The following is a 21,698-nucleotide window of genomic DNA, read 5'->3' as shown; positions in this document are numbered from 1 at the left end:
TAAACTCGGCTTCACCAGAGGTGGTGTTCGCAGAGTTTTACTCTCTCCGTGCTCCTCCTGGAGCGCAGAGTTCTGGAAAAACTCCACAAACTGCCAAAGAGTTTTTCTCGAGTGTGGCTCAACACCGTTAAGTTAGAGAGTGCGAGAAAAATTGGGCACGGGGACGAGTTGTAACGAGATTTCTCTTTGCAGTGGTCACAGCAGGTCGCTGCAATTTGTGTTTAGAATGCTGCGGTTCGAGTGGAAAATATCAAGTGGCAAAAAGAAGCAGCGCCCCCTGGTGCGCTACATGGTGTCATTTGCGTTAATTCTACAGCACTGGTCAAGCTCCTGGAGAACCGCAGCCTTAAGGCCCGGTGGCGCAGGGTACACCTAAATCCCCGGGATTCACCTGCCTTGTCAAAACAGAGACATGGACTCTTCGTCTGGCGTAGAAGATGGTATTTATTAGCTGCAGCTAGTACAGTGGTCTTAGAATTCGTCAATACAACGAGGTTCAAAAGAGACTGCCACTTAACTCCGTGGTGCACAGGTTTATAAATCATACAACACAATGCAAAAATGCAATCGCACACAAGCATGAGCTATAGGCAAATGTTGCAGACACTACTTTAAGTCCAAAACAACTCAAGTTCCCAAGTATGTTTGTCACTCGACCCCTTAAGCAAATCACAAGTGAATCCACACAGTTCAATTTACTAGTAGAGAAAACACAGTTTGCTAGCAGAGAAAGCACAGCTGTGTGTCGTAGGACAGTCGAGAAACAGGAGAATGCATGAGACGTGTAGCGAAGGACAACAGATAAGATAACTTAAAGGAAACAATGGTGTGAAATGACATATAGTCCGGACGGGGATTAATCAGCTCAGACAGGAATTAGTGTACTCGGCCAGACCCTGACACTCGTTAGTAAACATAGGCGAAGAGGCTACCTGACACGTGAAGCAGAAATGAAAAAAAACATTGCGTTCGCCGAGCTGCCTGAGTGAAGGCAACACAAAATGGCAGCGATCTCAAATGGAGGCTGAGCACGAACGAATTCGTAATTTTCACAACCTCACTCCCAGCGTTAAAAATCAGCACAAAACAAATTGACGTTCCGATATTCTGCCTCTTGAGGAACTCCACACAATGTTTTTATGTAACTCCATGGAATTCCGCGAAGAAAAAACAAAGCAATAACACAAATATTACAGTATACAACTATATAACAACACACAAACAACATACATCAGAGTCTTGTGGTAAATAGAAAACACAATGTAGAGCACAATGAACTACACGAAAAAGCAACACAAAATAGCATAAAATTGCAAACCAAAAATACACAAAAACAATTCAACTAAAAATCAAAACACATAAAATACCACTACAACACAACATAAAACCTTAATACTGCAATCCATCCTATTACACTAATGCGACACAAAAATGCAACAGCCCAGCCATCCACGTTAAAAAGCACAGCACTATGCAATTATGATAGAAAATAAGACATCATAACATCATAACGACACAGCAAGAAATAATATACTACATAAGATTCAATGCAGCACAAAATAGCACAAAATATTACTATGCAACACACAAACAGCACAGCAAATCAACATATAACAGCACAACATTTCAATAACTGTACAACTAGGGGGGTTGTAGCCAGCAGCATAATTGACTAGCCACATTTGCCGGAGCTCCAATCGCACGACACCAGTCCTGATGGTAATCCTGCTCTCTAGCCACTGTCAACGAATTATTCTCTATGTCAAGAGCACCTAATACTCCAGACCCGCAGCGGAGGCCGTTTTCATAGCAGAGTTGGCGCAGAGAGGGGAGAAACGAGACTGAAATGGAGATGGGCCGCGGCAGTCAAGAGGGCTGACGAGACCCGTTAGTGGCATAGTCCCGAATCGGGACAGCCGCCCAGTGATTGCTGGAGAGTTGCCCGTGTGCCGCAGACAGGAGGCTGACCATGGTCTGTGATCAGCGGAGACCCATTGTTGGTAGATGTCGGGGAGCTGACGGAACTATGGGGAGGACTTGGAAGGCCCACAACAATGATACATATGCGGACATGATAAGAGTAAAAGGCGTGGAGGAAAGGCGCTGATCGCAGTGAGTGGGAGCGGTTCCATCCTCCCACCTCCAAAGTAAGAAGGAAGTGCCGAGAACTGGCCCCAGCCTGACGTGAGCTGAACACAGGGCCCCCATTGGAGGAAGTAGAGTAAAACCACCACAGATGAAGGGGCTGGCCTGGGTGAACCTCCCCTAAGAGCGGGGAGAGCACCAAGAGGCCACCTCGAGCATTCCACATGGGAGAAATGCCTCGGATCACCGAGTGGCCGTGCTGAATGCAGAACCACAAAATAAACACTTCCTTATAATTGTGGGGGCGAAACAGAGTGACTAATCCCAGCGCAATTGAGAGAGACTGCCCAGTGGCAAATAGGAAGTGACAGACCCCTGTGGAAGTAGACGGCTGGTAAAGAAGCCACGAGAAGTGATGAAAATGGTGGGCATGCTGGGTTTATCTGTTCTGGCTCCCTGGCAGATCGCTTGGAGATTCCCTGCAGTGGACAGGGTGGAGGCAAGTACACCTAACAGGCCGCCCTCTCCCTGTGCTAATAGAAGACAAGGGAATATAGCACACTAGATGACGGTAGGAGAGGGGACACTGGTGGATCACATAGGAAGCAGGCTGAAAGCGCAAGTTGGTCCCGAGTGGGGGTCTGGAACTGAATCATTTGATGCATAGAAGAGTAGGAACCCAGCTAAGGCAACTCCGGGCTGACTGCGGCGCTGAGAAATGCACCAGATACGGACTACACAATGGGGTTTGAGAGGGGTGCGTAATGACAAAGAAGTAATATATACAAGGCAGACAGAAGGCATCACCAAACAGCTAAATAGCCACCAGAGAGTGTTTAACAAGATAAGAGCTGTGCTGCCTCCATGGAAAGCAGATACCAGCTAACAACCTTCCATTGAATTTCGCTTATGAAGAGAGAAGGAGCAGCCCTCCCCCTTGATCACCGCTCAAGACTACAGCCTCCCCAAAACAAGACCACAGATTAACTGCATGAACCCATAGCTTCTGGAAGCACCAACAACAGCTTGCAGCTGCCATACTCGACAATGGCTAGAGACAAAGAACCTAAGATACAAAAACAAGGGAAGATGGACAAGTACACAAAGGTGCTTCCAGCACAGACAGAATCGGAAGGGGAGAGTGCATGCGCACCGGACAATGCGGCTATCCTTCAGGCAATCCATGCCTCCCGAGAGGCCATTGATGGTAAAATGGCTGAGATATGATCAGAGGTATCTCTTTTCCGACAGGATGTGTGCAATCGCGTAACTCAGGCAGAAACTCGTATATCGGAAGTGGAGGACACGGCGCATAATTCCCAAGTAGACATCAAGGAGTTCCAAGGCAATATGAGAGAGGTGATTTGGAAGGTTGACGATGCGGAAAACAGAGCTAGTAGGAATAATCTCTGTTTTAATGGGATACCAGAAGGACAGGAGCACACTGACCCAATTGCTTTTCTGATGACATGGCTGCGAGAAGCTCTCCCGGGGCAAAGTTCTCCACCAGCTTTCTCATTGAGCGGGCACACAGAATGCCAAATGCCAGGGGCTCCTCCACGTGCCATAATTGCAAAATTCTTGAATTAATAGGATCAAGACATAATACTAAGACAATTTCAGAGAATGGGAGAACTCAAACTGGCCAACACCAAAATCATGATTTTCCCTGACTATTCCAGGGAGATACAGAAGATGCGGAGAACCTTTGATTCAGTAAAAGTTAAACTCAGAGCTATGCAAATTCAATACATGCTTCTTTTCCCGGCCAAGCTCAAGGTTATCTTTCAAGGCTCAACCCAGTTTTTCCAAACACCAGAAGATGCCTAGGCATGGATAGAAGAATTTCCTAGGCCAGGACCTGAGACAAGTGGCAACGCGGCATGGTCTGGAGGCTCGTTGTCAGGATGTGAGCCTAGACTGCAGAGAATAGGAATGAAGAGGTGACTCACTGGGAGAAATAAGAAGCCAATAGAGATCATGCATCCCGGGACCCCATATCGAAGGGGAAGATTGCGTTCAGAGGAGGAGGTGGGATGGGCTCAGGCCACTAGCAGAGACTCGAACCAAGGAGACAGTACTCATACGGATCACTCTGATGAAGAATCTGCTTCTTGAGGCTATTAATAATGCAGAGGAGCCGGGAGCTACGGTGATGGCAATTGATAACGAATACCAACTGCAACAAGAAAAAAGCGGCAAAGAGAACTGAAATATGGAGGAGAGAAAAGAGCAGATTGTCAACACAACACATGCAATGAGGCCCCCTCCTAGACTTGCTTGTGCCTAAGAGAGACTGTGCGAACCACTCTCTTGGGAAAGTACAATATCCTTTACTGTTTTGTTTATTTCTTAGGGGCAGGGGTGGTGAAGGTTGAGATCAACAGACTTCCCAGAGGACACATAAGCTTAGTTGTCATGTTGACAGTTGAAGGGTTAGGCATAGGGTGCCGGAGGAAGTGGGGAGGGGAGGTTCAGAGAAGGGCGAGGGGAAGTTTGGAGTTTCTAGATTAAATGGGTTTCCATTTCCAGTAGCAGCAGGGTGTCTCAGGATGCAGAGCCAGGAACAGGGGGAGGAGGGCTGGCAGGGAAGGTACTACTGCTCACGTTAATCATATAAATCACATACGTAATGCATGACACACCATATACCGTATTGACATGGAAAGTCAACGGATTAGGCAGTAAGATTAAGAGGGGACTAGTTAATAGATACATTAAGAGGACCAAGCCTAATGTGGTCCTCCTACAGGAAACCCATCTCCGAGGTGCCAATATGAGTTTATAGGGGGAGCCTACATCACGCTGGCGCACTCTGGATTTATTCCTGGGGCTCGTTGAGTGGCCATCCTCATTAGAAAAACCCAGCTGTTCAATATAGCTAAGACTTGGGTGGACTCTAACAAAACTTAAGCAGAGATCCAGGGTACATAGGGACGTCAGGAGATTACTCTTGTCAGTGTCTATGCCCCGCCACAACTGCAGCCGCAGGCGCTGAACACAGTCGCCAAGATACTATTACACTCAGACTCCTCAACTCATTTTATAGGGGGAGACTTTAATAACATTGTGAACGCAAGCCTAGATAGATCCCATGCAATGACCAGCACCCATACTCCGACCCCACTTGCGGAGTTCGTGAGATCACTGAGAATGACAGACCTCTGGCGCCGACATCACCCATTAGATTGTAGTTACTCTTATTTCTCAGGGGCACACAAGACTTTTTCCAGGATTGACTACATTTTTGCTCTAGCAGGGGAGATTCAGGCTATAGGTGAAGCAGAATACCTAGCAAGAGGTATCTCATATCACTCACCATTGAAGTTAAAAGTGGGGGGAAAGGAGCGTAGACAATGATTGGACTGGTGGCTGAATGCGTGGGAGCTGCTAGATGAAATTTTGTAACAGACGCAATCACCACTGAGACTGAATTATTTTCCTAAGACAACGAAGGCTCCGTATCCTCGGAGGCCACCGTGTGGGAAGCCTACAAAGCGGTCCTCAGAAGTAGACTGCAGGATACAATAGCACGAAATTGAAGGAAGGAAAGGTTACAAGTAGAAAACCTAGAAGGTAAACTGTTAGAATTAGAAAGCAATATAACCCTGGACAATGAGGCAACGATGCACAGACAGATATAGGTCACAAGTAGGGAATGCTGCGCTCTTTGAGCCAGAAAAGTTCAAACTCAGATTCAGGCCATGCAGCACAGACTATATGTGCTGGGGGATAGAGTAGGGACACTTCTAGCTTGGTTAAGCTGGAAGGAAAGGGAAGCAAATTGGGTAAACCAGATAGTGGAGGTGGGCGCACGACATACAACGGCAACCGCAATAGCAGTAGCATTTGCATGTTATTATATTAATCTCTATGAGGCCTAGCTGATGGATGAGAATAGCATAGATGACTATCTTGGAGTAACAGACATGCTCACCCTGCATCTTAAGGATGCGGAGGCCCTGGAGACAGAACTCACCCAAGAAGAAGTTCAAGCTGCCATTGCTAAACAAAAATTAGGAAAACTCCAGGCCCCAATGGGTTACCAGGGGAATGTTTTAAACAAAACAATAGTACAGTAGCTCTCTGCCTACTAAATCAGTTTTTATTAGTAAAAGACCAAGGGGCGTTGACTTCCGATCTCTGTCAGGCCATAGTGGTGGGCATACCAAAACCGGGCAAGCCCCCGAAAACTATGGCTCCTACCGCCTAATCTCGATCTTAAATATTGAAACCAAGGTGCTAGCCTCCATACTCACCACACAGTTATTGAAGGTCATCACATTGCTGGTGCATAGAGACCAGTCGAGCTTTATGCCCAAACGGGCCACACACCTTACCCTTCGTAGACTAGCAAACTTTCTGGACACGGCAAAAGAGAGAGAGAGGTCCCCAAATACTTCTGTCACTCAATGCCGAAAAGGCATTCAATACGGTTCATTTGCCTTTTATGAGACAAGTGCTTGCAAAATTAGGCTTTGAGTGCAACTCCCGGGCATGGGCTGATATACTATATGCAAATCCCAGAGTCAGGGTCAATGGAGTTAAATCAGCCGATTTTCCTATGTGGTGAGGAACCAGGCAAGGTTGCCCACTGTCCCCCCTTGCTCTTTGCACTTTTGCTGGAACTGCTAGCCTGCTTAATCAGAACACATCCAGATAGAAAAGGGTTCCAGGATCCAAGGGACAGTTGATGGATGAACAAATCTCGCTTTATGCAGATGACATCCTACTGTATATATCCAGCCCTGACACGTCACTACCAATCACATTCAACCTAGTTGAAGAACATGGTAAACAGGCAGGATACAAGATTACATGGGGGAAGTCAAATATATACCTCACATCGAAATGCATTCTGTACCGGTGCGTCTTCCCGTAGGGGAAGATGGCTTTAAATATCTAGGAGTTTTCATCTCCACAAGCATGACAGACTGCCTCACCCATAACATTCAGCAAGTCGAAGCGGAATTCCGGGAAGATGTAGTGAGGTGGGGACGCCATCCTTTGACATTACTTGGAAGAGCCGCCATGTTTAAGATCGTCACGCTAAGTAATGGTATATCCTCCCAATACACATTGGAAAATACTGGACTACATTTTTAGGCGATAAACAACGAACTGCGTACATTACTATGGGATGGAGGTCATCCCAGAGTAGCGCTACAAACAGTGCACTGCAGCCAATAGAATGGGGGAATTGCACTGCCGTATATTCAGCGAGGGCGATAGAGCGAGGGCGATAGATAGAATGAGGGCGATAGACAGATAGGGTGAGGGCGATAGAGAGATAGGGTGAGGGTGATAGAGAGGGTGAGGGCGATAGAGAGATAGGGTGAGGGTGATAGAGAGGGTGAGGGCGATGGAGAGATAGGGTGAGGGCGATAGAGCGAGGGCGATAGATAGATTGAGTGAGGGCGATAGATAGAGCGAGGGCGATAGATAGATAGAGTGAGGGCGATAGATAGAGTGAGGGCGATAGAGAGAGTGAGGGCGAAAGAAAGATAGACATAGAGTGAGGGCGAGATAGATAGAGCGAGGGCGATGGAGAGATAGAGCGAGGGCGATGGAGATATAGAGTGAGGGCAATCGAGTGAGGGGGATGCACAAACATGAGGTACAGATGCATTTTACAATACAGTACTGACAGGTTTAGAGTCCGTATTGATAAAACAAATGACAAATTCCGAGCACAAGTAAACTGACGTGGATAAGATCTGGGATACACCATGAATGACAGGAAAAGGTTAGCCTACAAACTTTTACAGTCACCTAACACACTGGCTGCGGTTGAATAAGACTTCAGATGGGCGGCTTTTACCTCTATTTATGCGAGCCCTTTCCAATTGAGTATGGGCGAGAGATGTGCATAATTTAAGGATTTCTACCAAACACCCCCAAATGACAATGCAGCATTTTTTTTATTTAAAAAAGGTCCCTGCAAGGGAATGGAAACTCGTTTCAGGTTACTGGTGTGTCCCCTGTCTGAGCCAAATAACAGCAGAACTGGCCTTGCGCTACCGCCACGGGCAGATCTTTGAATGACGCCATCCTCGTTATCTCTCGAATGCAGACAAAAGGGCGGGAGAAGGGCCAATCTTACCGATGAAAGAAAGGGCATACTAGCCTACGGGAACATGGCATCTGAGAGATAATGGCACAGGAAGTAGCGCCCATAAGAAGCGTATCTGGACATTGTCATTACCTCTGAAGTATAACAACATTTTACTGCAGTTTGCTGCACTGTATGCCTCACTTTATCTAGGAAGAACTGTTCCTCTTTTTGCGATTGTGGGGGCAAACTTTGTTATTAGTGCTTTTATGCCTTACTTTCCAACAGACGTCTTAGACGACAGAGATGCACCAGAGTGGGCTGCAACAGTAGGGCGAGGAAGCGCTGAGTGAAGAGGCTGGCGGGAACACATGAAGCAGGGGGGGGGGAGTGAGAATTAGAACATCAAAGCGAGCTGAAAAATTAGATGCGTTCCAAGGAGAAGAATGTAATACATCCGGGTACCGGAGGCGGGGAGCCCGCTGCAGTCAGCAGAGCTGCTACAGGCAAGGGGTGCGCTGGGGACGTGGCGTATGCTTACACTCAGTCTCGGCGCACGGCTGTTGGGTGCCGTTTGAATTATGCAATCCAGGCCAGGTGATGCGGCGGAGATACCAGGGGAGTCGCGACAAAAGAGCCAGGTGAGTGGGGGGGTGGGGGTGGGGGTAGGTGCGCATGTGTGTGTGCATGTATGTGTGCCTGCACGTGTGTGTGTATGTGAGCGAGTGTGTGTGTAAGCGCGTGTGTGTGTGTGAGCGCGTGTGTGAGCTCGAACGCCCAGGAGAGTCAGCCCGCCAGCAGAAGCGCGTCCTCGAGGTAAAATCGCCGAGGAAATGCGTGTAACCAGCCCCTCTCAGCCATTCCCAGGAACCCCACGACAATAGGTCTTTCGCTGGAGCAGCGCTATGCGCTGCTAACACCAGCGAGACCCAAAAACACTCCAACCTACACTACATATATGGGGGCCATGGAGTGACGAGCCTGCTGCCAGCAACACAGAGGGTGATTGAGCGATAGAGAGAAGCTGAACGTCAGATGAAAGGGAAAAACAGATCGCCTAGGTCCACACCACTATGGGAGGGTAAATGACTACCCGAACTAGAAACACACAACGCAAAAACCCGACATCGCAGACATTCCTGAATATGCCCCACTAGAAGGCCAGCTGCTACAGGAAGAGGTACTAGAGAAAGCAGTCTCCTGGACCTATAAAACCCCGGTAAATAACATGCCTGATAACTTATTAACACTTAGAAGTAAATGCGAAGACCTAGTAGGTACACTGGAAGACATAGACTGGGAGACAGCCCTAATGCACCCTAGAAAAGCAGGGGCGGTGGGTGACATTTCAAAGTGGTGAGGCGCAAAGTGATTGGCATACAGCACCGTAGCGAGCGAGCGCAGGGAGCGAGCCCGAACCCCAATAGGATGGTTTGTGGGGGTTACCCCCCTCAAGAAAAGTTTGAAAAAAAAGAAGAAAAATCGTGCATTTTCAAGCAAATTTGAGAAAGCAGGAAGGTTAATACAGCAATTGTGAAAGTGCAGTTATTACATTAATAGATGGCATAACATAGGTAGCTGCTTATTCAGTATAACCACAGAATGACGATGCAAGGTTCTACAGCATATTCTAAAGCAGAACAAAACAAAACGCCCACTCTGAGACGTTTCCCACTTTCACTGAGCTATGATGGACTCTCTGCACTCCAGCACTCTATGGCACCCATGCCCTGTGCACCGTCTACCACTGCGTCACCACTGAGCCCTGGCTGTTCCTGACACAGGGTGGCTCTCTCGCTGGACACAAGATGTCCTGGTGTAACACAACCAGGCCCTCTCTCAAACTCCAGCAGAACTACTGGTTCAAACCACTAGGGCGTGAGGCACCTCCTAACTTCACGCACAGCACCAAACTCACGCCTCTCAGGCCCCCCCCCCCCCATGCACCACAAACTGAGTAGCTGCTTGCGCGAGAACTTGAGGGTGAGGAAAGCACTATACACCCCCCGCCTTCACATCCAGAAACAACTGCAAGAAGGACACGCATTGACAAAGCCAGTCGGTCTCACAATTGCTTTGCTGTTTTTTCTTTTTATTTACTACTCAAGTTGGATTAGTAAATAAAAAAGTGTAGCACAAAAGCATTTTTTAAGCAGTAATAACACAGAGAACTCACATGGGGAGAAGCAACAGCAAGGGTGCAGTTGGAGAATGAAGCATAACAGGTGTAAAGCCGCATGGAGCCTAGGGCGGGGCAGAAGCAACATGGAGACAGTTGTATGGGCAAGAAAGTGGAGGGGGGAGGATTTACATATGGGCGAATGAAATACTAAGGGGGGCAGGAGAAAATCACACGAGCGAGAGATCACACCCCAATGGACGCACCGCGCCTCTGCCTTTCACGAAGTACCGGTACACGCTGGCAGAGAGGTGCCTGACACACGGTGGGGTGTGTGCGCATGCGCGCGTGGGTGTTATACAGAGACACAGGTGGGTGTAAGGTACCGGAGCACTCTGGCAGAGAGGTGCCTGACACACCAGAGAGCACACGTGGCTTGTGTGCGCATGCGCGCGTGGGTGTTGAACAGAGACACAGGTTCCGGAGCATGCTGGCAGAGAGGTGCCTGACTCACCGGAGCAACAACGAGCAGGATAAGGAGTTAGACAGACAGCAGTTGCAGGCCTTGTGTGTAATCAGACAACGCTGTGATTGTGGTTCGTTGACCATGACACGACTGCTCCGTCTTCCTCGTTAGCATCACCACCCGCCGTATGACGGAACTTATAATTAACATTGAACACAAAGGGCTTCGGTGCATCCTTCCGTGAGGCCGCTGAGCGTGTGAGGGGCAGGGAGGAAACCTCCTGTGGTGCCTGTGTGGCTTGTGTGACCGTGGGAGTGAGGTCAGAGGGCGGCCTGACACAAGGGGTGTGCATTAAGTGCGAACACCTTCCGCGTGTCTCTCTCTGAGGGAAAGGTATCTCCGGGGTGGCTCAGCATGTCAGGGACTGGAGGAGAGCTCTGGGGTCACAGTAGCTTGTGTCTCCAGGAGCCCCCGCGGGAGCAGACGTGTATCCAGGGCACAAGTCCTAAAAATAGAAGTTGGAGGATGCTGTCACCTTTCGTGACGCCACGACCGGAAGTGATGTCACGAAAGGTGTCTTGCACCAGCGGGCTCATTGCCTCCCCTCGATCATCCCTTAGATGCGATTGTTCCACGCTCGGTGGCTCATGCTACCTCTCAGCCCTAGGGTCACAGGGTCAGATTCCACTACCTGTTCTCTGTTGCGTTAGCTTACTCTGAAATCACTTTTAAAGCGCTTGGCCTCTCTGGGAGAGATCCAATCTGGTCACTGAGAGGCCAAAGAGTGAAGTCCAGCTGTTTGGCAGGGGGAACGGCGTCCACGCAGTAAAATAAGTGGGGGGACGCCGTCCACCCGCGTGGTACCCCGACTCGAGCCCTGCTTGTATCTCCAGGGGACAGAGCATACCAGGGGCTGGGAGGAGAGCTTGGGGTCAAGGTGTCTTTGTGGCTTGTGTTTCTGTGAGCCCTTGTGGATCTTTCCTGCTACAGTGCTACGCATTCACTGAAGTGTGCATTAAACGTGAACACTTTCAGCGCATCCTTTTCCGAGGGAAGACAGTCCTTGTGCAATGTAACTAGGGCTCGTGTGATGCGTTCCAATACCTACGGGTCAAGTTTGCAGATACAAATCTGCAAAAACCGCGCGTTCCGAGAAGGGCTAAGCAGCTTCTGGCGCTGCTCACAACAGAATGTCGGGCTTCGAAGCGCAGCCGGAGCTGCCCTGATAGCCCTTTGGCCCTTGATTGAGTGCTACAAATACCCAGACAAGACGATGCGTCAATCCGGGGCTGTCCGTGGCAGCACCTTCCCGTCCAACTTTCAGAACATGGCTGCGCCTGCAAGTTTCCGTGGCCCTGCCCAGATATGCGCAGTCTAAACAGTGACATGTGCAGCTCAGGGCTGTTTATTTTAGGTGCAGCTCAGCACTAAACATTTCCAGCATCTCGACAATGTATATTTACAACAGCAAAAAAGGCATTTTAAATGATTTTTGAAAAGAAAAGGCAACATTGCACTTCGGCTGCGCACTTATCTGAGTGTAGAAGTGCCGCCACTCAAGGAAAGGGTGAATATAAAGGGCCAAAAGGAGCAAAAGTTGTCAGAGCAGGTTGTGATGGTGCAAGGATTCCTGGCGCGTTCAAGACTGTGGGAATGTCACGATGGCGCGTTAAAGACTCAGACTGCGTACAGGTTGTGATGGTGGAAGGGCCGTGGCGAGGTAAAGACTGCGTGAAGGTTGTGAAGGTCACGCTGCAGGACTGGTGGCGCGTTAAAGTCTGCGTGAAGGTTGTGATGGGGGAAGGGCTGTCTGCCTAAAGATTGAGACGGTGTAAGGGCGGGTGGCACATTAAAGCCCAAGTGCAGGCTGTGACGGTGCAAATGCTGGTGACGCGCTAAAGACTACACTTTATATATAGTTTTTTTATCATACAAAGTAGTCAATTGCAGTAACATCTGAATTCAAATCAATATTGAAGCACCGTTGATTTGGTAATTAAATGAAACCACTAAATACCATACAAGTTGGCAGTTCGAAACAGTGGAGCAAACATCCTTAGCTTATTTATTCACTCTGCATCTTTTTGTCACGTTCTCCAGTTAATTTTAGCAAAATGTAAAGTTCCTCTGCACCCCTACCTAACCAGTAAACGCAACCTCATGGAACTTAACTGCAGTGAAATAAGAATCTTACCAAGTGGGTTTTTACCCCAGATATTGAAGGAGAGGATAAGAAAAAAAGACTATACGAAGAGACCTGAGTTCTGGGAAGAGCCTCTGGTTCATCCCCAGGGAGCAGCCTTGGGCCAGTGCAGTGCACCAGGCATGGCATTTACCACCACAGGTCACAGCAAAACAACCCGGTTGAAAACCATGATGATGCCACAAACCCCGCGCTGCCACACTTTGTGCAAAAGAGAGCTGGCAGTTCAAACCACAACAGCAATGTGAGCGACAGAACCAGCAACGTTATTCGAAACTGTTGAATTCGAATTTACAAACACTAAATGCTCAATGCTGTTGACATGTCTTTGCTTCTAGATAAATATCGGGACACAACATGGATCATATATATTATGATTCAGAAAAGGGGGTGGTGATGGACAGAGTATCTGAATTAAACAGAACACTCATACCCAGTCAACAGATCAGGGCTTGATCCATCACCGTTTTTTAGCTCACTGCACCATCCCAGCTCAGAACCTGGCTATATGCAAATTAGTCTGTGCCTGGCCCAGTGCATCATGGGAACAGGGCAGACCAAACTACCAATTCTTATACTGGGAAGGAAACAAGCTTCCGGGGACCGGTTTCTGGCATTCCAGCCGTCTTCGGCCCGGCTTGCTTGAATCCTGATGGTGCAATGAGCAAGGGACTCACATCTGAGTATACCCTTCCACGCTTATGGTGGACAAAACGATTCAGAAAAGGGGGCGGTGATGGACAGAGTATCTGAATTAAACAGAACACTCATACCCATTCAACAGATCAGGGCTTGATCCATCACCGTTTTTTAGCTCACTGCACCATCCCAGCTCAGAACCTGGCTATATGCAAATTAGTCTGTCCCTGGCCCAGTGCATCATGGGAACAGGATTCAAGCAAGCCGGGCCGAAGACGGCTGAAATGCCAGAAACCGGTCCCCGGTAGCTTGTCTCCTTTCTGGTGAAAAATTGGCTTGGTAGTTTAGTCTGCCCTGTTCCCATGATGCACTGGGCCAGGGACAGACTGATTTGCATATAGCCAGGTTCTGAGCTGGGATGGTGCAATGAGATAAATAACTAAGTATGGGCGGAAAATCCGTTCCGCTCGCGGATTTTGCGGATTTTCGGTAAATTCGCAATCCCCGAGATTCGCGAATTTCCCGCAAAATCCGCAAATCCGCGAGCAGCAGATTTTATGGCTTGCTCGCACTGTTCGCATGAGTTCGCGGCTTCCCAGTTCAACTTCGCGCCCCGCGAATAATCGCTAAATTGCAGAAATACGATCTTAGCAAAACTGAAACTACTTACCAGGTTCAAAAGTTCAAGCTCATCATTAGTAGCCATTTCCTGTAGTGCTTCCTGAGGGGCCCCTCCAGAGTTCAGTTGCCTACTTGCAACTATTATGTGACCCTGCTCTGACCCTCAGAATAGTTACACATATGCCACAAAGGTCCTGAATTACAGCTAAGGGAGACAAGCAGGAGCCAGGCTGGAAGTTCAAATCCAGTGACACATTAATCAGCCCCTAATTCATTATTGTCAGTTGGGGCAGGGCAGGTGTTGTAACTAATTTTGCAACAATGAAAGCACTTAGCAAGTGCAAAAGACCACTAATCAGGAAGCACTAAGGAAGCAGGTGCCAGCTAAAAAAATATTCTGTGACACATTAATCAGCCCCAAATTAATTGAGGTCACTTGAGGCAGGGAAGGTGTGCTTTGCTTTGCCACAATAATGTACACTGGACAACCAGAGGGTGCTGTGATGAAACAGAGAGTGGCAGTGGTGACAGAGGGTGGCAGTGATGAAGAAGAGTGTCCCAAACAGGCTGGACACGTAGAAACAACAAGTTTGCAAAACTTGCGACCCGACAGGTAAGTTCGCGTTTGCGAAATTGTACAAAAACCCTCGCGACCTGGCAGAAACCCGCGCGAACACAAAAAAAAATTCGCGAACGCGAGATTCGCAAAATTCGCCCATGCTTATAAATAACGGTGATGGATCAAGCCCTGATCTTTGGACTGGGTAAGAGTGATTTGCTCAATTCAGACACTCTGTTCAACACCACCCCCTTTTCTGAATCGTTTTTGGCCACTATAGGTGTGGCAGGGTATACTCAGACATGAGTCCCTTTCTCACTGCACCATCAGCATCAAGCAAGCCGGGCCGAAGACGGCTGAAATGCCAGAAACCGGTCCCCGGTAGCTTGTCTCCTTTCTGGTGAAGAATTGGCTTGGTAGTTTAGTCTGCCCTGTTCCCATGATGCACTGGGCCAGGGACAGACTGATTTGCATATAGCCAGGTTCTGAGCTGGGATGGTGCAGTGAGATAAATAACGGTGATGGATCAAGCCCTGATCTTTGGACTGGGGAAGAGTGGTCTGCTCAATTCAGACACTCTGTTCATCACCACCTCCTTTTCTGAATAGTTTTTGGCCACTATAGGTGTGGCAGGGTATACTCAGACATGAGTCCCTTTCTCACTGCACCATCAGGATTCAAGCAAGCCGGGCCGAAGACGGCTGAAATTCCAGAAACCGGTCCCCGGTAGCTTGTCTCCTTTCTGATGAAGAATTGGCTTGGTAGTTTAGTCTGCCCTGTTCCCATGATGCACTGGGCCAGGCACAGACTGATTTGCATATAGCCAGGTTCTGAGCTGGGATGGTGCAGTGAGATAAATAGCGGTGATGGATCAAGCCCTGATCTTTGGACTGGGTAAGAGTGGTCTGCTCAATTCAGACACTCTGTTCATCACCACCCCCTTTTCTGAATCGTTTTTGGCCACTATAGGTGTGGCAGGGTATACTCAGACATGAGTCCCTTTCTCACTGCACCATCAAGATTCAAGCAAGCCGGGCCGAAGACGGCTGAAATGCCAGAAACCGGTCCCCGGTAGCTTGTCTCCTTTCTGGTGAAGAATTGGCTTGGTAGTTTAGTCTGCCCTGTTCCCATGATGCACTGGGCCAGTGACAGACTGATTTGCATATAGCCAGGTTCTGAGCTGGGATGGTGCAGTGAGATAAATAACGGTGATGGATCAAGCCCTGATCTTTCGACTGGGTAAGAGTGGTCTGCTCAATTCAGACACTCTGTTCATCACCACCCCCTTTTCTGAATCATATATATTATGAAGCAAAAAACACTCCAGGTAGCTATTTTATTTTTATCCAAAATCATTTTTATCTTCGCAGCCGAGTAATGCAGAACCTTTTACGTGCTGATGGGTGAGTTATTGTTAGCAAAAGTCCAACGAAAATGCGGATAAATCCGTTGAGCACTCAGCGCCTTCTGTGATCTTTGCATGTAGTGCTGGCCGGGGGTGGTAGTGGGGGGGCATACTATTTTATGGCACTCATCTGTCCAGGTTTGAAGGATACGGCGACAGGAAATGGAAGTGTTAATCATCGGCCAGAGTCTAAGAAGGTAACAGACAATTCCGACACACATTTGGTCATCCTGGCAGGTTAAAAATAGGAAATATATTAACCCCTGTCATTTACTATACGCTGAAGCAGGAGGAGGTGGTGAAGTTGGCAACTTACCTGTTTATATACCATGCGTCTCTGGAGTATACGAAAGAGACACCGACCGCGACAGAGGCAGAGCTCTTCCTTGACAGGATGTCCCACCCCCACCACGCGCGGCATCCAATGATGGATGCTGCCGGTGGACCAGCCAATCCTGGCGCTGCATGCAGCACCAGGATTGGCTAGGGGGGCACATTTGCTGCTCGCCCTGTCGCCCTTTGGAAACCCGGGCTGTGGCACCAAACAAGCACCCCTGGGTCCCACTGGGGAACTTACAGTGCGCATGCTTGCCAAAGTTGCCAACTTTCCCAAGCAAGCGCACTGTAAGTTCCCCAGCGGGACTGTCACTGCGCACTACGGTCTGCTGCAGCCTGAGTGTGGACTGTCACTCAAGCTGCAGCAGGCCACCCCCTCTGCGCAATTCCCGCCGGCGGCTGTATTTAAAAGTCAGATACTAGGATTGCGGCCGGCGGCCGCGATGCGGGTCCTTGGTGGCTGGTAGGGCTACGCCCCTACGCCCCAATGGACGCACCGCGGCTGTAGAAAAGTGGCGATCAAGCTTAGGCTGCGACGGGTAAAATTTAAAATATTACACAGGGTGTATTAAGATAGGGCAAGACTCCACCCGATGGGAAGAGCAGAGACGCCAGAGTGCCTGCGTTGTAAAACAGAGCATGGAACCTTCACACACACTTTATAGGCATGCCAACCAATACATAGATACTGGACAAGGATAATACAAGAAGTGAATTACATACAAGAAACACAAATCCCAATAGACCACACGTATGTTCTTCTAGGCATCCATACAGACGTTGACATCCCTTGATATAAGCTTTTGCTAAGTAACCTAGGACTCGTAGTGGCAAAGCAAGGCATAGCTAGATACTGGGGGAGAGCAGAACTCACCACCTTTAAAAGTGGCGGGACGGTATGGATATGTATATGGGTGCTAGAAAAACTGTATATCACCTTGGCTGCTAGGGAGATTTTCCTCATGTGCAGATTTTACATTTTTCCCATTGTTCATGACGAGCTGAGCTCGTCATGAGCACACGACCAGTGTACTGCATGACGAGCTGAGCTCGTCATGAGCAGCGAAGGGGACATAAAGCAAGGGGGTGCCGGAGAAAGTTCCGGAAAATCTGGCAGCCATGGCTGAGCTATTACAATTGTGTGATGGAGGACGAGGAAACAGACGCAATACAATCCACACAATGACGACATGACGGCGGAGAGTTTAATATTTCAGAACCCACGAACACTTAAGGGACTTGAGACATACCTAATGCGGGGGAAGAAAGTGACATGGGGGCCATGAAGAAGAAGTGCAATGGCGTAAACTCTGTATCCTAACCAGTTACAACTGTTACTTATTGTAATGAATGGATGTTATGTGAGATATACCTGCAGACTATTTTGTTGTTCTTTCAAATAATAATACAAATATTTTTTTAAACTGCACAACAGAAATATACATAGCAAAACAACAATACACCAAAACCCAGACAAGTGTACACACTGATAATAAATACAAAAGAAATTCCAACAATGACACAACACTTTCATAAACCCACAATCACAAAACATGACCAGACAGCAATATATGGATGCAATAGAACATCACAGAAAAAACATGCTAAAAAGCCCAACCCCGCAAAACACGAGTAAAATGAAAATATTTGCAGAGCGTGCTGTGCTCTAAAGAGGGCGTTTTTGTGCTGTAGGAAAAAAATAGAAAAAATAGATTAGATTGGAAATAGCCATGATTCAATATTAGTATGAAATTTAGATGATCAGTAGAAAGACAGAAATCCAAGGGAAGCAAATTACGTTTTTAGAATGAATCTCGGTGTTCAAAGCAAGCACAGTTCTTGAGTCACCACACTGTGCTTGTTAGTGTGTTAGAATTTTCCTTTTTTACTTCTATGCAATGAGAGCACATTTAAACTGCATACAAACAAGGATTGACTTGTTTTCTTGGTACATCATGCCTCTTTCATTCACAAATTAAGGCGAATAGGGCCTGATGCACAAAGATTGTTAATAAGAAATCATAACTTGTATGGAATAATATTTTGTGATTTCTTATTAGGAATCTACTAAAATGAATGAGCTAGAAGTGGGTGTAATTTGCACACTGACTTCCGTTGAATCCTTCGGTATTTTGTAACCAATCTATGTATTAAGAGGTTGGTTTAGAAATAAATGCTTCGTAGTGGGTCGTAATTCCACCAACCTCATTAATATGAATAAGGTAGGTCGCAAACTGTGGGCCTTTACGATTGGTTGGAGTCACAGTCATGGTGGCCTGCTGGGGACAGCAGACCACATTTGTGATTGCTTTTAAATAAAGCAATTTTTTTTAAATGCATAGGAAAATGGGATACATTTAAAAAACAAAAATGAATGCTTTTATGATAAACTATTAGGAGCATGCAGGGCCGGCCTGGAAATCAAAAGTGGCCCAGACAAAGTGCTAGACCGGACCCTCTGGGACTTGGAGGAGTGGCCGAGCTGTTTGCCTGGGCCAGTTTATTTTGTTACAGGGGGCGATATTGCAGCTATACTGCAAAAAGGGCCCTGCAACAAAAACGGCATCCCAGGGGCCCAAAACCGGCCCCCAATCTGGCGGCCCACCAGGGAAACGCCTGGTGCCCTCTACGGCCAGTCCGGCCCTGGGAGCATGCAGTGGTGCGAGGGGTTACTGCTTGGTCGTAAATATGCTTTTGACGACATTCACACAGGGTAAGTGGTTCCTTGTGGACCCCTTTCCATTTGCAAATGGTTGGCACCAATTTTGAGAAATCTGTATTTGGAAAGAATGCCCTTTACACGTCCCTTCCATACACTGATTCTGTATTTATTCGAAAACACAAATTGCGTTTCGCTAACATTTCATTGAATCACAGTTGGGGTTTCTACATTTAAAAAATCCATTTTCCAGTCATAAAGGGTCAAATGTTACTTTTGAGACCGTAAAATTACTTTGCGTATCATATTTATTTATTCACTGTCACTTGAGTAGCACTAGAACTTCAGCAATTGTCATTTCTTTTCCAGGGAGACTCTGGAGGTCCTTTGGTCTGCAGTGTAAACGGCACGTGGCTTCTGGCTGGAGTGGTGAGCTGGGGTCCTAAAGTCTGCGCTTCGCCATTAGCTCCAGGTGTCTACACGCGAGTTACTTCCTACGTCAACTGGATCAAAGAGGTTGCATCAGTTCTGGACTGTAGTGCAGCAAAAACAGTTTCTACTGCAGCGCTTGCCCCAGCAGCACCCAGCTCTACTGCTCCAACTAGTGGGGTCCAAACACCCATACCCACTTCCGCAGTAACTATAGCTTCAAAAGCTTTGAATGTGTCTACAACTGTGTCATACTCCAGAATGCTGGACATTTCCTCCCTTCCACGAGCAGCAGTTTCCGTTGTTAACACAGTACCTCAGCCAAGCAACTCACCTACCTCAAAAGTAAACAGCAGCTCTACAATTTCCAAAGAAACTAACACAACCAATGTGCCAGTCTCTGGCAAAGTCACCGTAGGCACAAGTTCAACCACAGCGGGCTGGCTGCCAACTGTGAACTCAACCTTTAGGTCAAACACACCCTCTGTTCCCAACACCACAATAACAGCCACATCTAAGTGGGTCACTCAAAATACATCCATTGTACCTTCAATTGTTGTCTCCAATTTTACAACACCACTGAACACAAACTCTTCAACCAAACCTCTCAGCTTAAATACTTTGTTTACACCCAGCATACCCCTTGCTTCCACTACCAGATTTATATTACCCAATCTCACTGTGTCTAGCATTCTTAACAGTACCTCAAACTCTACTTCACCTTTAATGCTGAAGGTGTCCGCCACAACCGACGCTTACTTAACCCACACATCGGGGCTTAACATTTCTACAACAGAAAACAAAATATCTGTGCCCATTTCCAATAAGACTACAGCAACTAACAACTTCACAAGCACACACAGCTTTTCTGTGCTCAGCACCCCCATCACAACAAATTCACTGGCGATCTCCAAAGCAAATTTCAACACAAACGCCTTGCAGAACACTACATCAACCACATCATTCTCTAACTCAAACCCAATACCTGTCTTTTCTGCAAATGCCAACGTAAACTCTACTGGACAGGTGTCTCCTGCCCATTTCACTGCCACAGTAAGCACTTCTACCTTTAACGTCAGCACTACATCCACCCCCAGTGTAGCCAATACAAAGGAGCTAAACTCTACCGGTGTTGTTAGCTTTACACCTGTAACCACTTCCACATTGGTCCTTATACCAGCATCTAATTTAACAAGAAATATGAATTCTACCACAAATCTGTCTATGACAACAACTGACCTGGTAAAGATAATTAAGGCCACAGTGCACCAGTTTTGGTCCCAGATCTTACAGTCATTGCAGAATACCGACGTATGGACAAAAGAGGATGAGTTACTCGTTTAGCTCTGTAATGCAGCTTTTTATGGGCACGAACGCAATTCTACTTTTAAATAAGTGAATTGTGATGATATGCTAGCTTTTGTGATTTATAACATGTATTCAAATAAAAGAGTGATTCATGATGATATTGATTCATAATTACACGGAAAATTAAAAGGACATAAAAAGTTACAATTATGTAGCAATTCACAAAAATATAATTACGCACAGTGACAGCTGTTTACAAAGAAAGAGACATTAGTAGCAACATAATGATATTCGGTAAAGGAGCAACTCACAATGTCATATTAATCATTAACATAGAGATTTTGCATGTTAGTAAGTCACAAAAAAGAGATTTAACATCAACGTACAATGTGGTACAGTTTTTCCCATACTTTATGTAGGAGTTCAGACATATATGGCGGAAGAAGGTAATAGCTATACTATTACTTCAATGTGTATACCTTAAACTTTATTGACACTTTTGATGTCTGTATAGTGAGGTGCGGGTCACTAAACAAGGGATCACTATGAGGACAAAATGGCTAATGTTAAGTAACTTTACATTAAAGCCATCTTTGAGAATTCTAATTGTTGAAAATGTTACGAACATTCAAGCTCATCATATGCACTGTTACAATGATGTTACTTTAGAGGCAAAAACGCACATTATATACTTACTGTAGGACACCATGGCCGTAAAGGTGAGAAGATGCTTACATATTTTTTAAAGTTGTATTTTTTTTGATGATTGCTGAAAGATTTGATCTACTTCCTGTAGAAAATTAGACATTTTATTGAT

The 21,698-nt window shown here is 47.0% G+C and overlaps 1 protein-coding gene across 1 annotated transcript in view; it reads left to right on the top strand.

The window, feature by feature from the left end:
* The window catches only part of LOC147703591 (uncharacterized), a 265,386-nt gene extending 244,444 nt beyond the window's left edge, over nt 1-20,942 (top strand). Inside the window, exon 5 of the mRNA XM_086931935.1 lies at nt 19,514-20,942. Within this exon, the coding sequence (XP_086788061.1) occupies nt 19,514-20,917 (1,404 nt within the window). The 3' untranslated portion in view covers nt 20,918-20,942. The remainder of the gene's footprint in view (nt 1-19,513) is intronic.
* Nucleotides 20,943-21,698: the final 756 nt, after the last annotated feature.

The sequence above is a fragment of the Lissotriton vulgaris genome, chromosome 7 (genome assembly GCF_964263255.1).
Source record: "Lissotriton vulgaris chromosome 7, aLisVul1.2, whole genome shotgun sequence".
NCBI lineage: Eukaryota > Metazoa > Chordata > Amphibia > Caudata > Salamandridae > Lissotriton > Lissotriton vulgaris.
The sequence above is the reverse complement of the archived record's forward strand: the minus strand, read 5'-3'. Positions and strand labels throughout refer to the sequence as shown.